The 23,564-nt window shown below is 36.2% G+C and overlaps 1 protein-coding gene across 6 annotated transcripts in view; it reads left to right on the top strand.

Moving 5' to 3' along the window:
* MAN1A2 (mannosidase alpha class 1A member 2) overlaps positions 1-23,564 on the top strand; it is a 175,821-nt gene that overhangs the window by 19,425 nt on the left and 132,832 nt on the right. For all 6 annotated transcript variants that reach the window (XM_023222826.2, XM_023222829.1, XM_023222831.2 and 3 more), the window contains 2 exons: positions 15,785-16,040; positions 19,168-19,264. In XM_023222826.2, coding sequence (XP_023078594.1) covers positions 15,785-16,040; positions 19,168-19,264 — 353 coding nt within the window. The remainder of the gene's footprint in view (positions 1-15,784; positions 16,041-19,167; positions 19,265-23,564) is intronic.

Below are 23,564 nucleotides of genomic sequence, written 5' to 3'. Positions count from 1 at the left end.
GGACTAAAAGTTACTACTAGCTTCCTTTGCTTTACTGTCTGCACCCTCTGGCTGGTGATTATTTCTCATTTCATTGCTTTGCTGTTTTCTTTCCTTAGTTCAAGGGACTTGATTCCTTTCAAGCTCCAAAAATTTTATTTTTAAAGTCTGGCTTTGTCTGGGCTCAGTGGCTCATCCCTATTATCTCAGCACTTTGGAGGGCCAAGGTAGGAGGATTGCTTGAGGCCAGAAGTTGGAGACCAGCTTAGGCCACATAGCAAGACCCTGTCTCTAGAAAAAAATAAAAAAATTAGTCAGATGTGATGGCACACACCTATATTTCCAGGTACTCGGGAGGCTGAAGTGGGAGGATCGTTGAAGCAGGAGGCTGTAGGGAGCTATGATTGTGCCACTGTACTCCCACCTGAGTTATAGAGTGAGACCCTATCTCTAAAAAGAAAACAAACAAACAACTGTGAAAAGGTGCCCTGTAGCATGGGAGAAGATATTTGCAAATCATATGTCTGATAAGGTATTAATATCTAGAATATATAAAGAACTCCTACAACTCAACAACAACAAAAAACCTGATTTAAAAATGGGCAAAGGACTTGAAAATACATTTTTCCAAAGAAGATGTACAAATGGCCAATAAACACATGAAAAGATGCTCAACACCACTAATCATTAGGGAAATATAAAGCAAAACCACAATAAGATACCCCTTCACATCTGTTAGGATGGCTGTTGTAAAAAAAAAAAACACAAAGTAACAGGTGTTGGAGTGGATATGGAAAAATTGGAAGCCTTGTGCGTTGCTGAGGGGAATGTAAAATGGTGTAGCTGCTGTAGAAAACAGTATGGTGTGTTCCTTTCAGCAGCAGTCTTTTGTAGCCAGTAGTTGTGATTCTAATAAAAGTAGTAGTTGATTTGGGACTGATAGTGATCTGATTTCAGTTGGGTAGTGCTGACAGTATGTGGTTCTTGGTATCTGTGAGGACAAACTGCATAAGCTATCTCATTTCTATCTTACATGAGTGATGTGGATCATTCCGTATCAGTAGGTTCAGTAACACAAATGAAATACATTTAAAACAATGTAAAAGGTAGTAGTAAATGCGAAAGTATGGAGGTAAAGGTGTACCATTAGTTTTTGGGTTTCAGTGCTTGGAACTCAGGGTTGATGGCTGTCTTAGTTTGCTTGAGCTGCCTTGACAAGGTACCATGGACTGGATGGTTTAAGCAACAGACATTATTTCCCACAGTTCTGGAGGCTGAGAAGTGATGAAGATGCTGGCTGATTCAGTTCCTGGAGAAAGCCCTCTTCCAGGCCTGTAGACTGCCACTTTCTCTGTGTGTCCTCTCATGGTCTTTTCTCCATGTGTGCTTGTGAAGAAAGAGACAACAGCTCTCTTTCTCTTCCTTTCCTTATAGGGCCCCACCCTCACTACTTAATCTAATCCTGATTATCTCCCAAGGTGGGGGGGCGTCATCTCCAAATACTATCATTTTGGGAATTAGGGATTCAACATATGAATTTTAGGGGGACACAAATATTTAGTCTATAATGGAGGCAGTCTGAGAGATAATATCTTAGTAAAAAACCAGATAAATCTAGGCTGACCACAGAAACAAGTTGTCAGTTTGGAGAAGCCAGACAGAAAGGAAAGATGTGAGCCGATAAGACAAATTAGAGACACATGAAGAGAGGGAAGGTTCAAAGCCTGAGAATGGGATGGCAGAGATTTGAGAAATTATCTGTAATAACAAGGAGTGATGGCTATAACAATTTTGTTTTGGGGTTCTTACTGCTTTAGATACATCTAGGTAGGGGAGACATGATAAGAATGCTGTATCAGGCTGTTCTTGCATTGCTATGAAGAAATACCCGAGATTGGGTAATTTATAAGAAAAGAGGTTTAATTGGCTCACAGTTCTGCAGGCTGTACAGGAAGTATGGTGCCAACATCTGCTTCGGGGGAGGCCCCAGGAAGCTCATAATTGTGGCAGAAAGTGATGGGCCAGGGGAGTAGGCATCTAACACAGTGGAAGCAGGAGCGAGAGAGTGAGTGGGGAGATGTCACAAACCAGGTCTCATGAGAACTATTTTGAGGACAACACCAAGCCATGAGGGATCCATCTCATGACCCAAACACCTCCCAACAAGCCCCACCTCCCTAACACTGGGAATTACAATTCAACATGAGATTTAGTGGGGTCATATATTCAAACTGTATCGGATACCCGTAGCCCTTTGGGCCAAGGGCTACACAAACACTGAATGGGTGATGTTTTACTCCACAAGAAAAGAATGAATAGTGTACCAAAATCTTTTTAAAAATAATGTTTACAATAAATTATTTTCATGTCTTCACAGATAACCCATAATGACTTTTTGCTTTGTACTGATGGTGATTTCTGATAACCAGCATCCTGGTGTGTCAGTGCTGTTTCTGACCTCTTTTTGATGGTAACTTTTGATGAAAATATACAAATTTTTGGTAAAGGATCTTTACGGTGATCAGAAATCCACTTTAACTATTATCCTTTATACTTCAAAATGTCACTGAGAATGACTACTTAAAACACCAAATCACCATCTGAAACACCCCCCCAAAATCTCATAAAATATTGAAGCTAAAAGAAAGAACGAGTTACTGTGTGCATGATAGTTTCTTCTTTTTTCTTTGGGTTTTATACCTTTTTCAGTTTCTGATTTGTTACAGCAGTGGTCCCCGGTCTTTTTGGGACCAGGGACTGGTTTCATAGAAGATAATTTTTCCATGGACAGTGGCTGGAGTGGGGGATGATGGCTTCAGGGTGAAACTGTGTCACCTCAGATCACCACAAGGAGTGTGCAGCCTAGATCCCTCACATGAGCAGTTCACAATAGGGTTTGCGCTCCTATGGGATTCTAATGCCATCACTGAGCTGACAGTGAGCGGAGCGCAGGTGGTAATGCTTGCTTGCACAGCTCACCTCCTGCTTGCCAGCCTAGTTCCTAACAGGCCCTGGGCTGCTACTGATCTCTGTGGCCTGGGAGTTGGGGATCCCTGCATTACAGGAAGGCCAGGCCTTATTTTGTTTAGAAACTGTATACTGGGGTAGTGATTTTTAGTATTTTTTCATGATATATTTTAAAACTACAACAAAGTAATTTAAAGGTCTTATAAAGTTTATGCCTTTTTTCTTTTTTCTTTTTTTTGTCTAATTGCACTGCTAGAACCTGTAATAGATTTTTGAGTAGAAGTGGTGAGAGTGGGCATCCTTCCATTGTTCTTGATCTTAATGGGGAAGCATTCAGTCTTTCACCTTTAAGTATGATTCTGCTATAGGTTTTTAATAGGTGCCCTGTATCAGATTAGGAAATACCCTTGCATTCCTAGTTCGCTGAGAATTTTCATCAGGAATGGATATTGAATTTGGTCAATACTATTTCTGCATCTCTTGATGATCATGAGGTCATTCTTTTTCAGTCTTTTAATGTAGCAAGTTGTTACATTGGTTGAGGTTTGAATGTTAGATACCCTTTGGTAATTATTCTGTAATCCTAAAAGTAATTTTCTGTGTTTATGAGGGATATTAATTTGTTTGTTTATTTATTGTATTTGTCTGATTCTGGTATCAGAGTAATGTTGGCCCCATCAAATGAGTTTGGTTTTCCTTTTTCAGTGTCCTGAAAGAGTTTCCATAGAACTGGTGTTGATTTCTACCTAAATGCTTGGTAGAATTCATCAGTGAAATGGTTTGAACTGGAGTTTTCTTTGTGGAGAGGTTTCAACTATACATTCAGTTTCTTTAATAGATACAGGCTGTTAAGGTAATCTTGTTCTTGAGTTAACTTGAGTAGATTTTTTTTTTTAACAAGGAATGTAAATTATTGAATTTTTGATATAAAGTTGCTAATAATAGTTTCTTACTGTCGTTTGAGTATTTGTAGGATTGTAATTATATCAGTTCTCTCATTGCTGATATTGGTAATTTGTGGTTTCTCTTTTTTCCCTTCTCTTATCACTGTTAGAAATTTATCCATTTTATTGATCTCAAAGAACTAGCTTTTGGATGTATTGGTTTTTCTCTGTTCTTCTGTTTTGAATTTTATTTCTTGTTTTGCTTTTATCTTTATTATTTTCTTTCTTCTTCTAACTTTGGGTTTAATTTTCTCTTTTTTCCATTTTCTTAAGTTAGAACCTGAGGTTCTTGATATAAGATCTTTTTTCCCCCTAATGTAGATTGGTTAATGCTATAATTCTCTCTTTAACTTTTCTTTTTTTCTTCATATTTACTATTAGTGCTATGAATTTCAGTCTAAGAAGTACTTTAGCTTTATCTACAGTTTGATGTTTCCATTTTCTTTCGGTTCAAGGCAATTTCAAATTTCACTTTTTAAAAAATGGCTTTATTGAGATATTATTCACATACCATACCACCCACCCATTTAAAGTATACAATTCAATGGTATATTCAGAATTTAGTATATTTAGTGTATTCACAGTTATCTGCAGTTATCACCAGTCATCTAGTTTTACTTTTGATTTCTTCTTGGACCTGTGATTATTGAGAAGTGTTTTATTGAGTTTTTAAATATTTGGAGACTATCCAGATACCTTTATGTTACCTGATTTCTACTCTAATCCCATTGTAGCAAAAAGCATACTTTCTATGGTTTCAGTACTTTTAATTTCATTGAAACTTGTTTTATGGCCTAGAAATTGGTCTGTATTGGTACATGTTCCATTTGCATTTAAACAGAATGTATATTTTGTTATTGTTGAGTAGAGTGTTCTGTAAATGTCAATTAGGTCAAGTTGGTTGGTAGTGTCGTTCAAGTCTTTTATGTCCTTATTGATTTTCCTTCTATTTTGATCAGTTATTGAGTGAAGGATGTTGAAATTACCTACAACATTGTGAATTTGTTTACTTCTTTCATTTCTATCAGTTTTTGCTTCAGTATTTTGAAATTTTGTTATTAGGTGTGTAATGTTTATCATTGTTATAGTCTCTGGACATATTGATCTCATTAATATAAAGTGACCCTTTTTATACCTGCTCTAAAAGCTACTGTCTGATTTAATATAGTTGTTCTCCCTTAAACTTTGTTGAGTTACTTTACACACTGTAAAATTTACCCATGTTAAGTGTACAGTTAGGTGGGAGCTATGCCTCCCATATATAGGCCGATGATTTCCAAATCTGTGTTTTCAGGCTTTGACATCTGAACCTATGAGCTTTGTTAACTTTTTAAACTTAACAGGTCTAAAATCATACAAATTCATCTCTTTCTCACTCCTTCCCTTTATCCCAAATCACCCTTTCTTTTCTTTATTTTTGGTTCACCCCTTTCTATCCAGTCAATATTGTGAAAAATCTATTATTGTTAGTTAATTCCTTTTCCTTCTCATGTTGAATCACTTGCCTAAATTTCTAGCTTTCTAAGCTCTCTTACATTGGTCCTTCTTCTCCGTATCTACTTTAAATGCATTTTATTAGGCTCTTGTCATTTTTTGCCTGGGAGGACTGCTGTGACCTCCTGACCCCTTTTCCTACTTGCAGCCTTATATCCTCTTCCTTTGTACTCCCACCTTGCCCCAAGTCAATCCTGAGGAGGCATTCTTTCCAAGATTTAAGTACAGTCATGCCATTTTCAAGTTGAAGTTCTTTAGTGCCTTGCATTTTTCCCCAGGCTGCATTGTTGGCTCAATTAATGATTGAGCTTTTGTCTTCTCTAGCTTCCTTGCTATGCTGTCTATTCTACTTTACTGCACTCTCCTCTACACTGCACACTATACATTAGTGGCCATACCAAGTTAATTGCTAACTAGTATATTGTGTTACTACTTCTGTGTCTTTGTATACTCTGCTTTCTTCATCTAGAATGCCCTTATTACTTGATCTGCATGGCAAACTCTTACTCTTTTAGTTTTTATTTGAAGATCATATATTTCTTTCACTATTTCCCTATGTAAATCTGCTTTCAAGTCATATACTTGTATGGTTAACAAGTGACTATTCTTTTCTATGTATATCTTACCTTTTCTGTAGCTGTCCGTGGTATTTACTTTCTCTTTCACCATTTTGTACTTACTTTGTTTACGTATTCATTAGATTGTGAACTCTTGTGGGCAAATCATGTGTCTTATTTTTCTTTGTATCCCTTGCCTTTCACATTTGGTAAATTTTATTATTGAGTTAAGTTGAAATTGTTTGAATGACAGATAACCTTTGATTTAATCGGAAGTTACCATAAACGCAAACTGCAATCCTTTGAAAACCCTAGTTAGAGTAATCTATAACTGCTTTCTACAGAAACAAAATCTTTTAATAGCCAAATAGGTGACCTATACCTAACTAAAGATAGAGACAGTAAGTTTGTGTTGATGGTCCATGACTGCATTATTAAAATGGGAGTGCTAAAGCACTTAGTATTTTGTAGGGGCCACATGACCAAAGTAATTGGATTTGGTATAAAAGCTTAAGGTTCTGTGGATTTCTCAGTGCTTAGCCTTAAATCTTTTTTAGCCTCTTTCATGTGGCCAACGAATTACTCACATTGAGAAACAGTTGGGCTTCTTCATTAACATGTTGTTTTAGGAATGGGATTACTGTTAAGGAGTAGTGATCCCAAATGTGATACAGTTTGTCCTGTTTGGCTTTTAACTACAGTCAGGACACTGTAAAGTATATGATTCTTAAGATGATAACCTTCAGAAACTTTTGATCATTTGTATGACAGTATTATTCTGTGCAAGTAGAATACGTTTATTTGTTGTTGAAAATCATCTTAGACCAGATTTGTAAACATCTCCCTTATAATAACACCATTTTAATTAACCTCTTGCTTATTTTCAAGTTTAAGGAGATCTTCTTTTTATTACCTCGAAAGCACGGCATTTCTTTTTGGAAGGTCTTAAATTCCTTCAGGCACTTGCCACTAACGCAGTGTAGAATGCTGTTGTTTCATTATTTTCTGTACCAGTTGCTGACTATCCTATAGTCATTTCCCAGAATCATTCTTGGCCTATATTGTGCACAAGTAACTATTTACATAACTGCTTCAATTATTTTTTTTGTGTGTGTGTCTTCCTGGATTATCTGAAATTTCTTTAGAATATTAAAATATAGGATGTTTGAGAAAGCTATTTAATATCTAACTTTGTCATAAAAAAGCTTTTAGTATTGGCCATTGTTACTTATCTTTTAAAAGGTAGCATTACATTGTTGATTCATTCAGCATATATATATTTTTTTTAGTCATTAAATGGAGCAATGGGGAGTTATTCTTGGAATTTGGCGATAAGAGTCAATGTAAAATTCGCTTATGATTGTTAACAATAGTTATCTGCCAAAGTCTTTAAAGGGCTGTCATATTCTTAGTCCTAAATCAGAAGAAGATGGTCTAGAAATCTTAGCAAAGTAGTAATGGATGTGAATGAAAGCTGATGTAAACAGTGGTGTTATCATAGAAGAAATAATATATCAATGGAAGTTTGAATGTGTGGAGTCTGGAGATGGGACTCGATAGATAGGGAGGGAAGGAAATTACGTTTACTGAGTACCTGTTGTCTTCTCACAGTTTCCTTCCCTTGCTGCTCTCTTATTTATTTGTTGATTCTTTTGAGTTTTCTATGTAGAGCTCATATTGCCTATGACAAAAGACAGTGGTTTTCTTTTTCTTTTTTTTTTTTTTTGAGATGGAGTCTTGCCCTGTTGCCCAGGCTGGAGTGCAGTGGCGTGGTCTCGGCTCACTGCGCGCTCTGCCTCCCGGGTTCACGCCATTCTCCTGCCTCAGCCTCTTGAGTAGCTGGGACTACAGGCACCTGCCACCACGCCCAGCTAATTTTGTATGGGCTTTCATTTTCTTTTTTTGTGTTGCTGGCTAGGACTTCTAGTACAATCACATAGAAACTGTGATAGTGAGCATCCTTACTTGTTTCCCTCACTTTGAGATAGAATTACTTCTGTAGTTTGATTATCAAGAATGTGATTTGGTGTAGTTTTTGGAAATACCTTTTATTAGGTTGAAGAAGTTCTTTTTTTCTCTGTTCACTTTCTTCCTCTGTTTCTACCAAATGAGTGTAAGAGCAGAAGTGACTAAAAGGATGGAACCCTGTACTTTTGAGGGTACATTGAAGATGATAAAGCCAATGATCAGAGGCCTGTTGGTAAAGCAGGTTTGAGGAAGAGGGAGCTTCAGAGGAAGGATCAATTTTTAATGGTGGTGGATAGAAGAGTCATGTAAAGTGTAGGAAGTGGAAACAGCAAGTGTAGTACTGTTTGAAAAAGTAAAGTGAAGGAAGGGGAACACCAGTGAAGGTTGAAGTGGAGGCAGTTTTGAGGGGAGTTTTATTTATTTTTAAAGGATAGGTGAGACTTCATATTTGTAAGTGAAGGTTAAAGCTCCAGTAGAGAGGGAAAGAGTGAATATAAAGGAAAATTTCTGCCAACCAAAACTCCAGTGTAATTTTATGTATCCCTATGTAAGTTAGAATCATCCAGAATGCTTCCAGACATGATTCAAGAGCCTCAGCGGCTTAAGCAAGATAGAAGTTAATTTCTGTTCACACATATGAATTCTGCAGGACAGTTTCAGTAAGAGAGGCTGAGAGATAAAGTTTTTATTTAGCAGGATCATGGGTCTAGCCAAAACTTGAGGGCTCTAGGATTAAGGAAGAAGAAAGAAGAGATTTGGGGAGACAGTTTTCAGTATCTGCACAGTAAGTGTGAGAAAACTCTTAAATAAAATTTATCTGTCTCAGTATTTGCATAGTGTTTCAGAAGCCAAAATGCATTTGTTTATATCTAGACTCTTTACTAGCTCCTTGACCCTGAGCAAATTATTTTTCTCTTTATGCCTTAATATTTTCATAATAAGGTGGAGAATAGTGGTGTTTGATAGAGAGTACCTCATACGTTGATATGAGAATTAAATAAGATAATATATGTAATTGATGAAACTATTGTGTTGTATATCTAAGCCACAATTACTAGTTTTGTTGTCATTTGCCCTTGCTCTTCAAGGCAAAAATACAAAATACAAAAAACAAAACAAGGTAACAGAAACAAAAAAAACCTTGTATTACTTATGGGATATCCAAAAGCTAATTAAATATTACACATTGAGACACAATTGAAAAGAATAATTTCAAATCTCCTGAGAACTTGCAGATATAAAACTAGATTTTATTGGAAACCTTGGAAGGTACTCAGCCAGACTGCAAAGTCCGAGGGCACAGTTCTTCACATGACCACTGCCACTTCTGGCACCACTTACAAATTCAGAGGGCTCCCCAGACCATCCTCTGGCTTGATAATTTGCTAGGACTCACAAAGGCATTACAAATTACAGGAATCCAGATTAAAATCAGCCAAGGGAAGAAACACTTAGGGTGAAGCCCAGGAAAGTTCCACATGTTGATCTGCCAGTATCCTCTTCCCATGGAGTCAGGACATGTTCTTCCAGCACCAGTGTGTGACAGTGCACATGATTGCCAACCTGGTAATCTCATTCAAGCTTCAGTGTATAGAGTTTTTATGGGGCTTCATTGTGTAGGCATCATTGATTGATTACTCAATTTCCTGTATGGTTGAACTCAGTCTCCCAATGGACTGATACTGTGTAACCCAGAGCCTTAACCTAAGCCATATTGTTGGTGTTTATGGCATGGCCAGCTTCTGCTTTAAAACTGTTAGTTGTGGCCAACCCTACCTGAAGATCTGGTATGGCCAGCACCCATCGTAAACAAGCACACTTCTATCAACTATGACACATTACCTCTCAGAAACTGAAGTCAATGGTGAGACTTCTGTTTGGGCAAAGCCAAATTCTTTGCTACACAGGAAGATACAAGACACTGATGAAAAGGAATGATCTTTACAAATGAAAGTCTAACATAATTATCTGTTGAAAATACCAAAGTTAAAAAAAATCTTAAAAATATATATATAAGAGAAAGATCATCCAAGTGAAAATAAAACCCCCAGCTGGAGTAATTTAAAAATCTAGAAATTTGGCTGCCAAAGCAAAATTTGAGGAACCATTTGCATGGAGATCAAAATTGAAAATAAAATTTTGAGTCATATAGAGAAGAAAACTAGCAAGAAAGTTCATAGTGCTACTAAATAATTATTGTGAAAACTCAAGGAAAAAAGGAAATAAAGTACATTATTTGCTTTGGCAGTTGTAAAGATTGCTGCATTGGCAGTTGTAAAGATTGCTGCATTCACTTGTAATTTGGAACAGAGAGGTGAGAAGGGTTGAAATTATTAATGACTTACATGTGTATGTAACATTACTTTTTACTTGATTCCAAGGTAAGTAGAAGGAAGTACTTAGCAAAAAGGGGTATAGTGCTTTTAAAGTGGTATAGTCATAATAGTGTGTGTTTCCCTCTCTGTTGATGAAGGAAGGTACTAATCATAGAGGTTTTTGTTGTTGTTGTTTTTTTTTTTAGTGATTGTTCCAGGTTGTAGGGTGAGGCATGGGCAGAGCTGGAACTAAAATCTTTGTCTCCTGACTTTTGGGTTAAGTATACTTTTTTTTCTAACTGCAAAATGATTCCTCTTGGAACCTGGTTAATAGGAGGTCTGATTGGATTTTCTGGAACTCTGGAGTTTCTCTTAGGATCAGTCTGGTTAGTCTTTTCTTGCCCTCTAGTTGATATTGGTTCTTCTGAAATACTTTACTCACTAAACTCTTAAGCAAATGTTGCTTTTTGAGGGACAAATAAAAATAAATCTGTAGATTATTTAGATTTTCAAAATGTGTTTGAATAAGGCTCTTCACAATATTGCAACAGTATAGGTTCTGATGAGCAAAGTTTAACTGCCTTAACAATAACAAGTGGGATAAGATGACTGGAGCTTTCCTTTAGAGCAAACATTTACAGGGCTCAATTTTTTACTTTTTTTTATTATTATACTTTAAGTTCTAGGGTACATGTGCATAACGTGCAGGTTTGTTACATATGTATACTTGTGCCATGTTGGTGTGCTGCACCCGTCTCAATTTTTTACTTTTAAAAATAATTATAAAAATTACGTCATTTGTAAATTATTTGCATATACATGTTACTATCAAATGTACTTTTCACCTGTGGAGGAACAACTGATGCTAACACAAAGTTAACAGCATAGTAAGTGAAAATGGAAAACTGTTACATGGCAGTGTTATTAAGGGGTCTCACCATAGCCCATGTCATTAATTTTAATATGGATTTTGATATTTAATATTCATTTGCATTGCCTACCCTGTAGTCAGAGCTGCTGTTTACAACTTTTTTTTTTTTTTTTTTGAGACGGAGTTTCGCTTTTGTTGGCTCAGGCTGGAGTGCCATGGCGCGATCTCAGCTTAGTGACACCTCTGCCTCCCAGGTTCAAGCAATTCTTCTGGCCCAGCCTCCTGAGTAGCTGGGATTACAGGCGCCTACCAGCATGCCCAGCTAATTTTTGTATTTTTAGTAGAGACGGGGTTTCACCATGTTGGCCAGGCTGGTCTCGAACTCCTGACCTCAGGTGATCCACCCACCTTGGCCTCCCAAATTACTGGGATTACAGGTGTGAGCCGCCACACTCAGCCTTACAACTCTTTTGACTGTTTGTAGCCTCATGATGGTCTGTAGACTTTCTGTATCATATTCATTTCAGATGGGGGTCTTAGAATCTGTATTTGCATTTTAGTATTTTTAAACACCTATTATATGCCAGGTATTGTGCTAGATAGGCATTGAGGGATACATTGGAACAAAAATCAGATAGGGTCTCTGAACTTAATGGAGTTAATAGTCATCAGGAGAGACAGGCGTTACTCAAAGAATCACATGTGGTTAAGTACTATGAAGGAAAGATACATGGTGCCATCAGAATGTATATTAGGGAGATTTGTCTAATATAGGAGATACCTGAAGAAGTTATGATTGATCAGTGACTTGAAGGTAAAGAAGGAATTGTAAGAGTGTTTTAAGCGAGGAAACTTCATGCATATGGAGCTATTGATGGGAAAGAAAATGGTGCGTAAAAGAACTGAAAAGAGGTGGCTGGGCGCGGTGGCTCATGCCTGTAATCCCAGCACTTTGGGAGCCTGAGGTGGGCAGATTGCCTGAGCTCAGGAGTTCGCGACCAGCCTGGGCAACATGGTGAAACCCCGTCTCTCCTAAAATATAAAAAATTAGCTGGGCGTGGCGGCATGTGCCTGTAGCCCCAGCTTCTTGGGAGGCTAAAGCAGGAGAATCTGTTGAACCTGGGAGGCGGGGGTTGCAGTGAGCTGAGATCGTGCCACTGCACTCCAGCCTGGGTGACAGAGGGAGACTCCATTTCCAAAAAAAAAAAAAAAAAAGAACGAAAGAAGATGTGTGGCTGTAGAACAGAGAGGTAGATGAGTGTGTATGAGATGAAGCTTAAGAGATAGATAGAAGGTACATTATACAGAATTCCTTAGTAGGCCATAATATAATAGAATTCCTTAGGATAAGGGAAGCCATGAAGTGTTTTAAATGAAAGAGAGTCATAGTCTGAATAATTTCAGAAAGCACATTGGGTCTATAGTATGGATGGTGAATAGCTTGTGAGTAGGTGGGGCTGTGGTTGGAGAGTGAATGTGTGAAGACTATTGGAAGCGTATTACAATAGTTTAGGTGAGGCATGACGATAGCCTTCTTATTGTGGTTCCATCACACGCTAAAAAGAGTAGGCAGAAAAGAAGGACTATGACTAAGTAAGTTCAAGAAGTGTTATGTTAGGCAACTCTATTGCAGAACTTCTCAGGGCTTTTAAAATGCCCACGTGCGTGGTGAAACTCTGCAAGGGGATATGGGATGTTTTGTGGCATGTATGTCTTGCCCCACACAGGCTGGGCTCTAGAAAGTGGTGTGTAATACCTGTTCGTGGATGTTCACTGGTAGGTGAAGATGCCTTCCGAGTGATAACATATGAGCTATTGCAAACATGGTTGGGGGCTTCCACATGCCATGTAGCAATAACTTGGGGATAACATGGTACTCGGAGATAGAAATGGAAAGCTTGTTTTCCTGGGGAAATCTCCCCATTTATCATCAGGACAGAAAATTACCCTTGAAAGAGCCAGTCTTCCCCATTTGATGTTGCTCTTCTTTGGGGCCCTTTTCCAGGTCCTCTGTTTTTCTGAATCTATGTGCATGCTTGCACCGTGAGTGGGTGAGTTGGGAAATTCTCAGCTGGGAATGTCAGAGTACCCACTGATAGTTACTCCGTAGAATCTGAAATCTGGGTACCATTGAGGGCCGTGGTGGTAACTCATGATAGCAGGCACTTTCCCTCTTTCTCTTCTGTCCTGAACCATGTTGGCCATTTGACCTCAGGCTTATTGTCTCTTGATTGCAAGATGGCTCTCTTAGCTTTAGGCTTCACAAATACATTTGAAGACAGGAATAGGAGGTTGGGTAGGTTTAGACTTAGCAGCTAAAGGCCCTTTTCTCAACTGGCTCTGTCCATTTGTTAATACGTAAAGGAAAATTCCTGATAGTTCCCTTTTTTCTCTTTGGTTGAAATAGAGTTTTATGGCTACCCTTAGCTGCAAGGGCAGCTGGGAAAGACTTGATTAACATAGAAGGATTATGATCTGTTCTCTAGGGGTAGTAGCACAGTGTTTTTCTGTTGGCAGAATGTGGGGCTGGGATTGGAAGGCCCTTGGGTGTTTCTGCCTTAGATATCTTATTTAAGACTTCATTCAGCACGATGATGCCCTTGTCTGTCTGAGTCGCCTGAACAGATCAGCCCTCATGTCATTTTCTCATGGATTCATTCAGGTGCCAGCCTTAGTTCCCTGCCCTATTCCTCCTACATCCATCCAGTCTGTCTATAGGCCCCATGGATTCTTTCTCATTGATGATTGATCTTTTCTGTTGCTGACTGTTTAGCCTGCTTCACCTCCCTCTCCTTTTTCTCTCTCGTTTCTTTTATCAACACCTTCTCAGTGCTAATAACCCATTTTTTTCTCTAGTGTTCAACATTTTATTGTTAATACTAGATAATATTAGATTGTGAATTTTTCTTTTGACATACAGGTTTATGATTTAACACATGTGCTATTCATGTAACTACCATCATAATTATATATGTAACAATTCTATCATAAAAAAAAAACCTCCCTTGTGTTATTTCTTTATAGTTAACCCATCCCTCATTCATAACTCCTGGCTATCACTAATCTATTCACCATTCCTCTTTTTTGAGAATGTCATATAAATGGAATTATATAGTATACAACCTTTTGAAATTGGCTTATTTCACTCAGATAAGAATGCCTTTGAGATCCATTCAAGGAGTGTGTATAAACAATTCACTCCTTTTTATTGCTGAGTAGTAGTCCATAGTGTGGACATACCACAGTTTTGTTTAACCATTTACGTGTTGGAGGATATCTGGATTGTTTTCAGTTTTTGCCTGTCATGGATTAAGCCGCTATAAACATTTGTGTATAGTCCTTTGTCCTCCATTTTTTTCATTATGACAAAATACAATTAACATAAAATTTACCATCTTAACCATTTTAACGTATACAATTCAGTAGCATTACTATACAACCATCACCATCATCCATTTCCAGAACTCTTTTCATCTTGCAAAGCTGAAACTGTACCCATTAAACAATAACTTCTCATTGTCCCATCTCTAGTCCCTGGCTACCACCATTCTACTTTTTGTCTCTAGGGTTTTGCCTTCTTTAAATACCTTCTACAAGTAGAATCATACAGTATTTGTCTTTTTGTCTTTTTGTGACCAGCTTGTGTAAAGCTTTTCTTTTTTTTTTTTTTTAATGATCACAAGTCTTTATTTCTTTGAAATAAATGCCAAGAAGTGCATTTGCAGGATTCTATGTTAGTTACATCTTTAGCTTTTAAAAAAACCACAAACTTTTCCAAAGTGGAAAATTTTACACCATTTTACATTCTTACTAGCAATGTTGTAAGTTCAGCCATCTGCAGAGTTTGAATTAAATTTCTAGAGAGATGACCCTATTGACTGTTAGGTTAGGTGTTTACCCTTAGAGTAGTCATCGTTGGTTGGTTGATTTGGAAAAGAATGGTTTACAGTAAGTACCACTCTTGTATTCATTCCTGTGGATTGGGGTAGATATAGAGGGAATATTGAACTTTCTTTCACAGAAGTGGGGCTGGGTAGGAAACCATGTAGGTGTCCATTGCAGTAGTGGTTTTCAAATCTGTGTGTACACCAGAATCATCTGAGGAGCTCTTCATTATATAGATTCATGGGTTTCATATAGACCTACTAAATTGGAATCTGGTTTTAACAAGGGTTCAAGAGAGTTTTAAGTAGTCATGCCCACATCTGTTGGGAATGTTACATTATAATATCTATGCACTTTTGAAAGTTTAAAGGTTTTAGAAGCATATGCTGTACTATATAAATGAAAAACTTCCTGTTCTCTTATCTTTTCCTCTTTTTCTTTGGCCTTATGTTTATATTTTTGTCTCTTCTCTGATACTCATTCTATTTTTATTTTCTCTCCTCCATTTAGTTTTCACTGGTGTCTATTTTTTGCAAGTGTCTATGGATAAGTTACTGTTATCTCTGTTCTTAGTATGGAAATTGTATAAAGAGATTATAAAGAGAGTTTGATCTTAGGCATTCAGGGTTCCTTTTCTTTCTCATACCACATCTGAATCTCTCTCACTGATAATTCTTTCCTTTTAATAGCAAAAGTAGAAAACAAGTTCCTGGGTTTAATGGAGAAACCTTTATGTTTTATATTTAAAGGCTGACATTCTTAAGTAGGCTCACTCTTATGTTTTATTTCCTCCTTTTCTCACAGGGAAGAAGAAGAACGTCTGAGAAATAAAATTCGAGCTGATCATGAGAAGGCCTTGGAAGAAGCAAAAGAAAAATTAAGAAAGTCAAGAGAGGAAATTCGAGCAGAAATTCAGACAGAGAAAAATAAGGTAGTCCAAGAAATGAAGATAAAAGAGAACAAGCCACTGCCACCAGTCCCTATTCCCAACCTTGTAGGAATAAGTGGTGGAGACCCAGAAGATAGTGACATAAGAGAGAAAAGGGAAAAAATTAAAGAGGTAATAAGCTGAGTTTTGTGATATGGAGTGTTTGTGGATTTGTATTTGGATATAAACAAATGTATATAAACTATGGTATCCTGTTTTTGATCTTTTTGTTCTTGGGTCATAGTTGTAGTATAGTTTCCAGGTTGGTAATAAGGACTAGAACTCTTTCTTGTTTTTTTTTTTTTTTTTTAATGTTGATTATAATGTAATTATTGGGCACTTAAAATATTTTTGATATGATGTTTAGATGGTTAGTGCCACTCATTCTTGTTCAGAGATCTTTTGAAATTCAGCATTTTATTAATAATATATCTATATATAACTTACCATTGTCTAAGCAGTTTCTTCAATGTTCAGTTACAAAGGGACTCTGCTAGATACTATGTAGACCCCCTCATAAGCATGCTTCTAAAGAGCTAGCATTGTATCTCCAGTTTTTTAAGGAACATGTCATGATACCCCTCAACTATACTGTAGATTAAAAACACATTCCTTCCAAAAAGTCTCCATGGATTGAAAAATGGGAAAGAATTGATTTCAAAATTCTTTAAATTTATTTAGCCTCAGAAGTCTTTCAATTTGTTATTCTGTAATTACTTAAAAGTAAAGAGAATACCAGATGGGAAGCATCTAGTGAATAATTGAGTTAAACTTTGTTAATTAGAACTCCTAAAAATTCTGATTGGAGTTTGTGATTATACTGCCTATGAAGAAAAATATTTTATCAGAGTGTAATTGTACCAACAATATTTGAGAAGGTTTAATTATTATAAAGTAAGATAAATTTAGTTCAAATAATCAAATATCTATTTGGATATATTCTAGTAATGGATATGGAAGGTACAGCAGATGTTTTAAGCTTAGCCTTATGAATTATTATAAAACCTTGACCTTGACGGAATAGAAATAGAGCTGTGCTCTTATTTTACCTCATGTCTAGAGTCTGTTTTATATGTAGACTACTTAAGGCACTTCCTTCAGACAGTGCTGGGAGAGACAGTGATAGATTTTGTTTTTTTAGATGCCTGACTTGCTTTTTTTCAGATGCCATTACAATGTACTGAAATACTTTTTTCAAATACGTAATAATTCAGGTGGATAACCATGTGTGTTCAGGGGACCCCCAGATGATCCTCAGGTTCAGTGATTCACCAGAAGTACTCATAGAACTCAGCATATAGAAATATATTTTAGTTTGCTGAACTTTTATCCTGTTATTTTACTGAAATTATTTATTAATTCTTATAGCTTTTTTATAGATTGCTTGTGATTTTTCTTATACATAGTCATGTCTTCTTTGAAGAGGTACTTTTCCTTTTTCCTTCTTGATTTTTATACCTTTTATTTATTTATTTTTTTCTTGTCGTACTGCAGTGGCTAGGAGTTCTAATACATTGTTGAAAATAAGTGGTGAGAATGGACATACTAGGTTTGTTCCCAACTTTAGGGATTAAGCATCTAGTCTTTTGCCATTGACTATGTCGTGTCAACTGTAGGTTTTTGAAAGATGCTATTTATTAGGTTGAGGATGTCTCCTTGTAGTTGTAGTTTACTGAGAGTTTTATCATGAATGAGTGTTGAATTTTGTTAGATGCATTGTCTTCATTTGTCTCTAGATGACTGTATAATTTTTTTTCCTTTATTCTGTTAACATGGTAAATTACATTGGTTTTTGGATGTTAAATTAGTCTTATATTCCTGGGTTAAACTCCACTTTGTTATGGTATAGTATCCTTCTTAGATGTCGCTAATTTTTGTTAAGGAATTTTGCATCTGTGTTCTTGAGATACATTGATCTTGAGTTTTCTTGTAATATCTTTGCTTGATTTTGGTGTCTGATTATGCTGGCTGCATAAAGCAAGTTGGGAAATGTTTAATGAATAGTATGCTGTTAAATGAATAGATTTTTGGTACACCACAGTCTACTATTATATAATTCATCTGATACATAATTAAATACTCTGCTGTTGTGTAGCTCAGAACTCCTTGGGTTGTAAAACACTCTGCTCAAACTAAGTGATACAAGTAGTATTTATTGGTTTAATGGCTCTAAATAAGGGCTTCGAGTTTGGCTGAATCCAAGCCTGTAGATATTATTGTGAGTATTAAGCATCTGTCTCTCTTTCCTTTTGTTAGTTTTTCCATGTTGGCAGAGAACCGTTATCAGCTCCAGGTTTATGTATTACACAGATCATGATATTACAGAATAAAAAAGTCCCTCTATCTCCTGGTGTCTGTAACAATGTGTAAAAAGAACTTGATTGTTCCTACTTGAATCACATGTATCCATTCACTTTGTCTAGGGCAGGGGTTGACAGCTACAACCTGTGGGCCAAATTCTGCTTGCTGTCTGTTTTAAAAATAAATTTTAGGCCGGGCGTGGTGGCTCAATCCCATAATCCCAGCACTTTAGGAGGCCAAGGCGGGCAGGTCACGAGGTCAGGAGATCGAGACCATTCTGGCTAACACGGTGAAACCCCATCTCTACTAAAAATAACAAAAAAATAAGCTGGGCGTGGTGGTGGGCACCTGTAGTCCCAGGAGGCTGAGGCAGGAGAATGGTGTGAACCCAGGAGGTGGAGCTTGCAGTGAGCTGAGCTTGGGTCACTGCATTCCAGCCTGGGCGACAGAGCGAGACTCCATCTCAAACAAAACAAAAATAAATAAAAATAAATTTTAATTTGAATACAACCATGTCCATTTCCTTCATATTATCTGGGACTGCTTTTGTGCTGTAACAGCAGAGTTAGTTTGTTGATCTCTGGTCTAAGGATAAGGGGTTTTCTAGCTAGACTGAGTTAATTGATGGTAGAAGCAGAGCCTCTTGATTGACAGCTCTGTCATATGTGAGGAAAGGGAGCTGTTCCCAAAAAGACTAACATTTCTCAAAAGGAAAGAATGCCAAACAGATATGTACTTCATGAAGAAAGAGGACTTGTCCCATTTTTTCCTGTCATATAGATGAAATTAAACATAGTTATGTATGTTTTCATACTGATACAAATGTTAATTGAATAATATACTAATGTAGATCTAGAAGAATGGGCAAGGATATAGTAATAGAACCCAAAATTACATGAAATAAAAAACCAGTTTGTGAAAAATTTTACTTGATGGATTATAATTTTTCTCTTTTCAGATGATGAAACATGCGTGGGATAACTATAGGACATATGGGTGGGGACATAATGAACTCAGACCTATTGCAAGGAAAGGACACTCCCCTAACATATTTGGTAAGTTTACTTTTTCTAATTACATTTCCATTTTCTACCTCCATCTTTTAAAACAAGATGTAACTTTTCAAAGTACTTTCTAAAGTCTGAGTATTTCTGTGGAACTATAATTTGAAGAAACATGTATGATTTTTGCAAGTGTCAGTCACAGTTAAGTTCCAGTTGCTTTCGAGTACACATATATGTGGTAGATTTTCTATTTACATATGGATGCTTTAGTCATTTATGTGAGTATTTAAAAGCTTTTTTTTGGCATTTTTTTCTTTAGTGTCAGGAAAGGTAGGCACCTACTTGTCATTTTTTTCTTCAACACAATACCTATTCTGATATTCATGTTACAGAGGAAGAGGGAAGGATAGGAAATTCTTGTAGTTCTGTGTACATTTTTTTAAAAAGTGACCTATCCAGGGTGATTGGGTTACTGAATTCAGTGGGTTATGTTGTACATTCACAGTTCCTAAGGAAAAATTAACAATGTGTTCTGTGAATGGAGGTTTGGGGAAGTGCTGTGTTCATCTTGAGTTTGTTCATCCTATTTTCCTTGAGCTCAGTTCACCTATAAAACTTCCCAGTTTAACTTACTCAACTAATTTAACAACTTTTACTAAACCCTAAGGTAAGTCTTGAGAATTGTTAAGCTACTCTTTGTAGTCTTCACTCCTTTCCACCATTTTAAATGCTTCTTGATGTGGCTTGATGATTGTCTTTTAAGTAATGATAGATGAAGGCAAGACAATTTTAATGGGCTAAAAAGACACAAACTAATTATATGCAGTCTGATTCTCTTTATTACCTGTAATAAACCATCACAGTAATTCAAATAACAGCAATTTTCTTTTTGACACTAGGGAAGGATTTTTCTAATGCTATGACTTTTCTTATAATTTGTTCATTGTTGCTTGTTTTTGGTCAAAAAAGAAAATGTCTTAAAAAATAATTTCTGTTGGGTTTGGAAGATGTTGTGGTAGAGGAGTAAAGGAAAAACGTTTCCTCTAGGTAATCAGTGACTACCAGAGACTTCATAAGATGATATTTAATTTATCAGCCATCATGTAATGAAATAAAGTGTATTTTCTTAGCAAAGTTTTGGACTGGAAAGTTCTTAGTGCTTTGCGGATGTTACAGTATGAGGCGTTAGTGCAATAAAGACATTAAATTTAATAGTCAAAGTTAGAACCTCCCTTCGAGTAACTATTCCGTTATGTTCAACTTAATGGTAAATTGTGAGCCTTTTAAAAAGATTGAAGTATAAAAATGTATTGAAAATAAAAATTGGATGTTAATTTTTTACTTTTTTCAAATGGTATTTCTCAGAACATCTAATGTATTAATATTTATCAAATAGATACTGGTCCTGTCTGTTTACCAAATAAATACTGCTGCTTTAGTAAACTTTAAAGATAGAAGAAAATTAATTTGACACTTGGGAAACATCTAACGTGAGAAGAAAATTATGGTGAAATGGTAGAAAAAGAAACTCTGCAGAATTTTCAATAGTCAAAATTAGGGGCTGCTTATTTTTTATTTAATTTTTGAGTGGTTACAGTTACTTTTCCAGCCAGATAAGCTACGTAGGAATAGATTATTATTATATTTTGTCTTGTGTTTGTAGCTATGCAGTTAGTTTGTTAAAGGATTATTTTTTATAGTTTAATACTTTGTTTCCTACTTACTCTGTTTCTTTTGTGTATCTCAACTTCTTGCCAGTAAGCACAATTCTGAGGTTTTTTTAAATATATTTTTTGATTTTTTCTTTTTTTAAAAAACAGTAAAAGTCTAAGAGAAGGGTGGTAAGTAGTTCACAGTGTCTCATTTGACATCCCAAATTTAGTATGCGTTTACAGAATAGGAATATATAGGTGGATACAGAACCTTTGCTTGCAATATTCTAGATTTTAGGGAAAACATTAACTTAAAACACGCCCCTTTTTGTTACCCTCAATTGTTAAACAGTTCTTTTATATGGTAACTGAGATAGGGGCTCCTCTGACTTCTGTCCAGTTCTTGGCATCAGAGTCATCTTTTCGTGCAGATAACAGAAAATCCATTGCAAAATGGCTTAAACTAAAAAGGAAACTTAATCAGGTGAATGAATTCCTGGTGTATATCTGATTCTACCTGAGCTTTTTTACTTTATCTTTTCTGTTTTCCTGTTTGTTGATATAATCAAGCTGATTTCTTAGCAGAATGGCTGCAGCAGTTTGAAGCTTCATATCTTCATACTACCACATCTGTAGGAAAGAGAACACTGTAGAGAAGAGAGCACTTGTATGTCTTAGAAATATAATTGAAATACTCACTGTTTCTTATTGTTTCTGATTAGGTCTTGTGCCCACCGTTGAACCAAATGCTGTACTTAGGAGCATGGGACATGTTCTTTTTGTTTTGCTTAGTTAGGGCCTGACTCTGGAGCCAGGAGAGAGGAGAGGGAAATGTTGCTGGATGTAAGTTAGCACTGATACTAATTATTCTAACAGTGATTAATAGTTAGAATGGCTGGGCGCAGTGGCAGTTAGTCCCAGCTCCACAGGAGGTTGAGATAGGAGGATCGCCTGGGGCCAGGAGACCGAGGCTACAGGGTGCCATGATCACGATGCCTGTGAATAGCCACTGTGCCCTAACCTTGGCAACATGGCAAAACCCTGTCTCTTAAAAAAAAAAAATGCAGAATGAATTCTTTCTATTTAGATGTTCTGGAAAATAGAAGTCTTGTTAAGGATAGGTCTTTTTGCATGAAGAAGAAATTATTTTAACTTGGAAAAAGATTATTCTTTGATTTTGCAATGCCTTTTGAAGGGTGCATTTTATTTTCCAGGTGTGTGTGTGTGTGTGTGTGTGTGTGTGTGTATTTATATGTAAATAAGTTCCTTTTGTTATTTCTGACTTAAGGTGTTTTGATTTGTACATGTTTTGTTGAAGATTGTTGCTTTATATTAATAAGAGATATTGTTCTGTACTTATATTATCTTTGTCTTGTTTTGGTATCAGAGTAATGCTGGACTCAGAAAATGATTTGGGAAGTGTTTTCTGCTTTTCATTTTTCGGAATGAGATTGTTTAGCATTGGTTTTATTTTTTTCTTAGATGTTTGGTATATGTGGCTGAAGAAACCACTTGCATCTGGAACTTTTTTTTTTTCTTGAAGGTTTTTAAACTACAAACTTAATGTCTCTAATAATAAGGACCATTCAGTTTATCTGTTTCATTTTGGGTGTATTTTGGTAATTTGTCATTTTTGAGTAATTGGTCTGGTTTTATCTAAGTTATTGATTTTTTATGCATAGAATTGTTTGGAGTATTGCCTTGTCATTTGAATGTCTGTGGCAGCTGTAGTAATAATAATCCCCTTTCATTTCTAATATTAGTGATTTATGTTTTGTCTCCTCTTTTTGTCCTGCTAGAAGTTTATTAATTTTATCAATCTTTTCAAGGAAACAACTTTTGGGTTCATTGATCTTTGTAATATTTTGTTTGTGTTTTCATTTCTTTGATTTCTACTCTTTATTGTTTTCTTCTTTTGCATGATTTGTGTTCGTTTTGCTCTTGTTTTTCTAGTGTCGTGAAGTAGAAGCCTAGATTATTGACCAGAGATCCTCTTCTCTAATGTATTTGTTACCATAAACTTTCTAACTGCTGCTTTTGCTGCATTCCTGAGGTTTTGATATATTTTCATTTTCGTTCAATTCAGTGTTTTAAAATTTTCCTTGAGTAAGTTTAAGTATTTAGAGTTTTAAAAAATCTTTCTGTTAACAGATTTCTCGTTTTAATTCTGTTAGGATCAGAGAATGTACTTCACATAATTTTAATTCTTTTAAATTATTTTTGGTTTGCTTTCCGACAGAGGTTTGTCTTGGTGAATTTTCCATTTGTGCTTAGAAATAATGGTATGTGTATATTCTGCTGTTCTTGTATGGAATGGTCTGTTGATGTCAGTTAGATCCCATTGGTTAATGGGGTTGTTCAGGCTGTCTCTATCTTAGTTGGTTTTCTACCTCGTTCTGTCAGTTACTGAGAGAGGGATGTTGGAGTCCTCAGCTCTTATTTTGGACTTCTTTCAGTTCTGCCAACTTTTGCTTCATGTAATTTGAGGTACTCTTGTCAGGTGTTTGTCCATTAAGGATGACGCATTCTTAGGAGCACCACTAAAGCCCTAGTATCAAAATCAGACAAAGATATTTATAAGAAAAGGAAACCATAGAGCAGTATCCCTTATGAACATAGACGTAAGAGTATTTAACTAAATTTTAGTAAATCTTATTGAGTAATAGAGTTGTCCTTTGGTATCCATGGAGGATTGGTTT

Source organism: Piliocolobus tephrosceles, chromosome 1, assembly GCF_002776525.5.
Source record: "Piliocolobus tephrosceles isolate RC106 chromosome 1, ASM277652v3, whole genome shotgun sequence".
NCBI lineage: Eukaryota > Metazoa > Chordata > Mammalia > Primates > Cercopithecidae > Piliocolobus > Piliocolobus tephrosceles.
Note: the sequence above shows the minus strand (reverse complement) of the source record. Positions and strands in the feature narration are given on the sequence as shown.